General features: G+C 54.6%; 1 protein-coding gene across 5 annotated transcripts; it reads right to left on the reverse strand.

Annotated features, from left to right (window-relative positions):
• Window positions 1–578: 578 nt before the first annotated feature.
• On the reverse strand, window positions 579–4,677 carry LOC149995243 (sialic acid-binding Ig-like lectin 5). Of its 5 annotated transcripts, none has more exons than XM_090260277.1 (9): window positions 4,632–4,677; window positions 4,174–4,554; window positions 3,684–3,962; window positions 3,380–3,427; window positions 2,902–3,156; window positions 2,523–2,825; window positions 2,207–2,306; window positions 1,333–1,414; window positions 579–773 (listed from the first exon to the last, which is right to left on the reverse strand). In XM_090260277.1, exons 1-9 carry the CDS (start codon window positions 4,666–4,668, stop codon window positions 579–581), a joined length of 1,680 nt encoding a protein of 559 aa, XP_090116403.1. In that variant the 5' UTR covers window positions 4,669–4,677. The 5 variants fall into 5 exon arrangements, with proteins under 5 accessions (XP_090116403.1, XP_090116399.1, XP_090116398.1 ...); XM_090260273.1 differs by having other exon boundaries at window positions 1,318–1,414; window positions 4,632–4,668; XM_090260272.1 differs by having other exon boundaries at window positions 3,684–4,019; window positions 4,632–4,668.
• Between the last annotated feature and the right edge of the window lie 361 nt (window positions 4,678–5,038).

Consider the following 5,038-nt stretch of genomic DNA (forward strand, 5'->3'; position numbering starts at 1 on the left):
GGATCGACAGTCAGGAGGGGCTGGAAGAATGGACAGGTCACAGTGAGGTGAGGTGGTCCCAGAGAAACTATAAGATACCGTTTCATTAACCGAATGCCAGGCTGACAGGCATGTATTTCCCTTTGAAGAGTTCTGGAATGGAAATGACACCATCAATTTACCACCATCTTTTCTAAGGTTGGCCAAACCTGGATGAAACAGAACTTGACACCAGGACATTTCTGGTCAAAGAAAGAGACAAGCAAGTTTTGGACCTCTCTTGGTTTTTAATTTCTTTAATATTCACAGCCATGTTTGAGTAGGATGCATAACTTGTGTTCTACAGAATGGGAAACTGAGTAACAGAAAAGTGAAGTGAACTTCTTGGTGACAATGCCTTAGGAAGTGATGAAGCCTGTACTTGAGCCCGTGTCTCCAATTTTGTAACCTTTCTCCTTTCTGCTCTGCATGCAGATGCTCTTACAGTGATTAATGTGAATATCACAAAGGTCTCCTCATTCTTCACCAATTAGTCCATAACTCTTTTCCCCCAGAGGGGCTGTGATGCCTCCATCCAAAACCGAGATCTGAGTGATGCCTCATTTGCTGGTCTTCTTGATCTCTGAGTACACGCAGGTGCTGGTGGCCTCCTTGTTCTGAATCTCCTGCGGCTTCCTCCTGTGAAAGGTGAGGTTAGCATACTGGACATCCTTCTCTTCTCTTGACAGAGAGCCATCCTCTGGGAATGACACTTGGTCTGGGGGCCTCTCTGGCCCAGGGTTTTGCTGGGAACCCTGAGTGAAAGGGAGAGAAGAGAGTCAGAGAAGAGTAAGGTAGACATGGACCCAGGGGGAAGTTGGGCAGACCCAACAGTAATTCATTCATTTTCATATTCCACACAACTAATCATAAACTCAACTATTTGTTCAATCATTTAAATTTTTGTAGTACTACAGTTGATTAGACCATATTGAGGGCTACTAATCACATTTCATCCTCACAGAAATCAAGTGTAAATGATAGTCATTATTTCCATTTACAGATAGAGAATCTGAGATGAGGAGAGGTGAGGCAAGATGCCCAGAAGAATAGAAAGTAATAGTTTTGTGGCAATGGTTCTGGCAGGCTGTGCCTGGCAGAGAGGTGAGGTGGGCTAAATGGTCAGCAGGGCTGGGGCAGGAGACTGACCGTTGGCTTCAGGAGATGGAGGGGAGGTCAGCTCCCAGCTCTCTGTTCAGCTGACCACAGAGGTGCAGGTTTGGTGAAATGCTGGGAAGCTCTGTCTGGACTTATTGAATGGATGTGCCCAACCTGCCTCCCTTCACTGCAGGAGAAGACACCCTCATCACTCACCAAGGAGACTGTTCCTATGACAGTGTCTTCATCATTTCTGACCTCTGGTTTCTTGGCTGCTTGCTTCCTTCTGGCTTTCACTCTAAGGGAAGAAGTCAGTGCCACAATGGCTCAGACACAGGTGGGCAGGCTGCCCCCACTCCCTGGTAACACAACTGAGCATCCAGACCCTGGAACCAGACTTAGAGATCCTCTTATTTGCAAGTGTGTGCTCCGTCCCCTGGATGACCAGGTGTTTGGCTAAGACTAAACTTACATCACGATAGGCCCCTATACAGAGAGAAACTTATTCATGAGAAATCATACAGTGTTATTAAGGATTGCCCCAATGTAGAATCAACCCAACTGTCCTTCAATGAACAAAGAGACAGATAAAATGTGCCCTATCCATACCATAGAATCTTATTTGCAAATAAAAAGAAATAAAATAAAGAGACATGAATCTTGAAAATATGCTAAGTGGAAATAAATCATTCACAAAAGACAGTGTATTGTAGGATTCCATTTCTATGAAATGTGAAGAATAAGCAAATCTAGAGACGCGGGAAATACATTAGTGGCTGCCTGGGGTTGGGAGGAGAATGAAGGCAAAACGACAAATACGGGATTTTTTGTTCATTTTGTGTTAATGAAAATATTATAAATATGATTGTGGTGACTGGTGCACAACTCTGTGCCTGAACTAGAAGCCATTGAGTGGTACACTTTAAACATATAGGAATTCTATCTCAATAGAGCTGCTACCCTATTCTTCCCCCACCCCCACCACCACCAAAGATCTTTGTGTATGTACTCAGCTTCATCTTGGACTCAGGTCCTCCATCTGTACCCCCTAGAACACAGCTCCCTGTACCTCCCCGGGACGCAGGCTCACATGCGAAAGTAGATGAGACACAGACACAGCGACAGCAGGGCCATGGCACCAGCACCTCCAAGAGCCGCAGGAACAGCTCCCGACACGAATGCCGACTGCCCTGCAGAAAACAAGGACATGAGCTCACCACTCACGGGACTCAGAGTCTTGTCTTCCCACCTCCTTGCGGAACCCGGGGTAGGTTCTGTTCAGACAAAAAACGGAGGGTCTGGTCGTAGCAATCACGCCCTTCCCGGCCGCAGCCCCTGTCCCCGGTACCAGCTCCTCTCCGATCCCACCCTCTCTCCCGAAGCCTCTGTCCCCAGCAGGCCCCGACCTGGCGGCGGCGACAGCAGCAGGACAGAGGCGCTCTGGGCCCCGTGGACGTTCCCGGCCTCGCAGCTGAGTCTGAGGCCGGCGCCGAGCCCCGTGCGGAGGCTCAGGGCGCTGTGGGCCCAGGGCCCGGCTGAGCGGGAGGTGACCGTGTAGGAGCCGTCGCTGGGGGTCCCCGTCCCCTCCAGCAGCCGCTCCCCCAGCCACCAGCGCAGCGAGGGGGCCAGCTGGGCTCGGGAGGAGCAGTTGCAGCGCAGACCCTCGTCCTCCTCCCAGGAGCAGGCGGGGCCCAGCAGCTGTGGGGGGTCTGCGAGGAGAAGGGTCAGCGGTGCCTCTGCCAGCCGGGACCGAGGTCACTTGCCCCCAGGGGTCCCCGCACTCACAGACCACGGAGAGGCTGAGAGAGATACTTTGGGAGCCCAGCGGGTGCCGAGCACGGCAGGTGAACTCTCCTTCGTCCCCCGACCCCACGCGAGGCAGCTCCAGGATCGCGGTGCTGGAGATGGGGGTGGCGTTTAGGCCTGGGGACCCCCGGAACCAGCTCAGCGCTGCAGGGGGGTTGCTGTCAGCCACACAGAGCAGCCGCGGAGCCTCGCCCTCCAGGATGGGAAGGGATGTGGATTGCAGAATCTTGAGGGCTGGGGGAGAGAAGTGCACGGGGGAGGCAGGGGCCAGGGTAAGAGCAGGAGATGCCGCTATGGGACACAGGGGGCAGATGCCCACCCATGGAGGTGAGGGAGGGAGGGTGATGATTTTCAGCCTTCCGTCTCCCAAATCTGATCCCATTCAACTGTTCCCCCCTCAGCTCCATGGCGGCACCAGGGGCAGGTCCCAGCCCCAGCGACTGAGGTTCTTTCCTACCTGTGACATTTCTGAAGGACATGCCTATGGTGAGGTTCTGTGGGGCATCTGGGGCAGAAAGACATGGCCCAGCTTCAGAGGGGAGGAGAGGATGGAAGTCACCCCAACCCAAGGAGGGGCGGTGGGAACCAGGAAGGAAAGATAGGTGTTCTTTTGGCCACCTCCCCGCCTGCACTCAGATCCATGCACGGGTGTTCTCAGGGAGCTCAGCCTCCGGTGCACACAACACAAACACACACACACACACACACACAGAAGTCAGTCCCACTGCCCCCAGGGAACCAGCCATCCCTCCAACACTCACAGAAGACATTGAGCCGGATGGTTCTCTGCGTGGTCACCCCAGTTACTTGGTGTGTCACCTGACAGGTGAGGTTGGTGCCGTGGTGCCAGGGCCTTGGGGTGAAGGTGAGCACAGAGGAGTAAAGGGACAGTGGCTTCAGAGAGTCAACAGCGGCTCCCGCCCAGGAGAAGCTGAGAGGACGACCCCCTTCGCAGGACCCAGGCAGGCTGCAGGTCAGCTGCGAGGGGCGGCCGGACTCCAGGGGCTCCGGAATGTGGATGTCTGGTTTCTGTGTCAGGTCTGAGGAGGCGAGAGGGAGGTGCTGGGGCCCCAGGGTTAGGGACCCGGACTGAGACCCTGTAAGGGACCCGGGCCTTGGTGCCCTAGATCACCTGAGGTCCTGTGTCTCTTATGAGCACCCGGGGCCCAAGCCCTGAATCACAGAATGTCCCAGGGTCCTCTTCCTGTTAAAAAATGGGCTCACATGTCTCAGCCAGTGACCCTGGCGTACCTGTCACCTGCAGTGTCAGCCACTTGTCCCAGTAAGTATATTTCACAGCACTTCCTCTCTCCACTCGGAAGACGTAGGTTCCTGAGTCACTCCTCCTGGCGTCTCTGATGCTCAGGGCACAGTCGCCGGTCGTGGGGTCCGTGAGGAGGAATCGGCCCCGGGTTTCTCTCTTCACTGGTTTATTTGGGTTGTTTGTGGCCACAGGAGAATCAGAATCCGTGTCGTCCTCACTCCAGTACCAGTAGGTGTAGAGTTTGCTAGTGGAATACCACGAACTCCAGGGGTAGGAGAAGGAGCAGGGCACGTGGATGCACAGACCCTCCTGCACACTCACCGATTTTTGCACTCGGAGCTCATAGCCTTGCTGCTGCTGCAGGGACCCTGGGGGGACACAGAGGCTCAGCTGTAACGCCTTCCCTTCCCCCACCTGCCTGTCCCCCCATCCTCAGCCCACTCACCCCCCCACAGCAAGGGCAGCAGCAGCAGAGGCACCATGTCTGCATCTGACAGGCAGAGAGGGTCCCGGTCCCCGTGTCAGGGAGGGAAATGCCCAGCTGTGGGGTGGGGCTGAGGACACCCCAACAGGAAGCCATGGGTGACAGAGCTGTGGCCAGGCCTGGAGGGGGAACTTGGGCTCAAGAGTGATAGGGGTGCACTGAGGGCTGAGAAATCGTCCTGTTTCATCTCTAACCTGTGCCTGCAGGTGACATACTGAAGCCTCCAGTGGGTGACAGGCTCGTTCACATGTGGATCTGAAAGTGATCCCCTTGTAGCTGATGTTTAAGTCAAGAGGTAGGTCGCCCAGGGGCCATCGTGGTCAGAGCTGGTCCTAGTGAATCCAGGCTCCCACTCTCTACCTAAAACC

The sequence above is a fragment of the Furipterus horrens genome, unplaced genomic scaffold, assembly GCF_987537825.1.
Source record: "Furipterus horrens unplaced genomic scaffold, mFurHor1.1.pri manual_scaffold_13, whole genome shotgun sequence".
Classification (NCBI taxonomy): Eukaryota; Metazoa; Chordata; class Mammalia; order Chiroptera; family Furipteridae; genus Furipterus; species Furipterus horrens.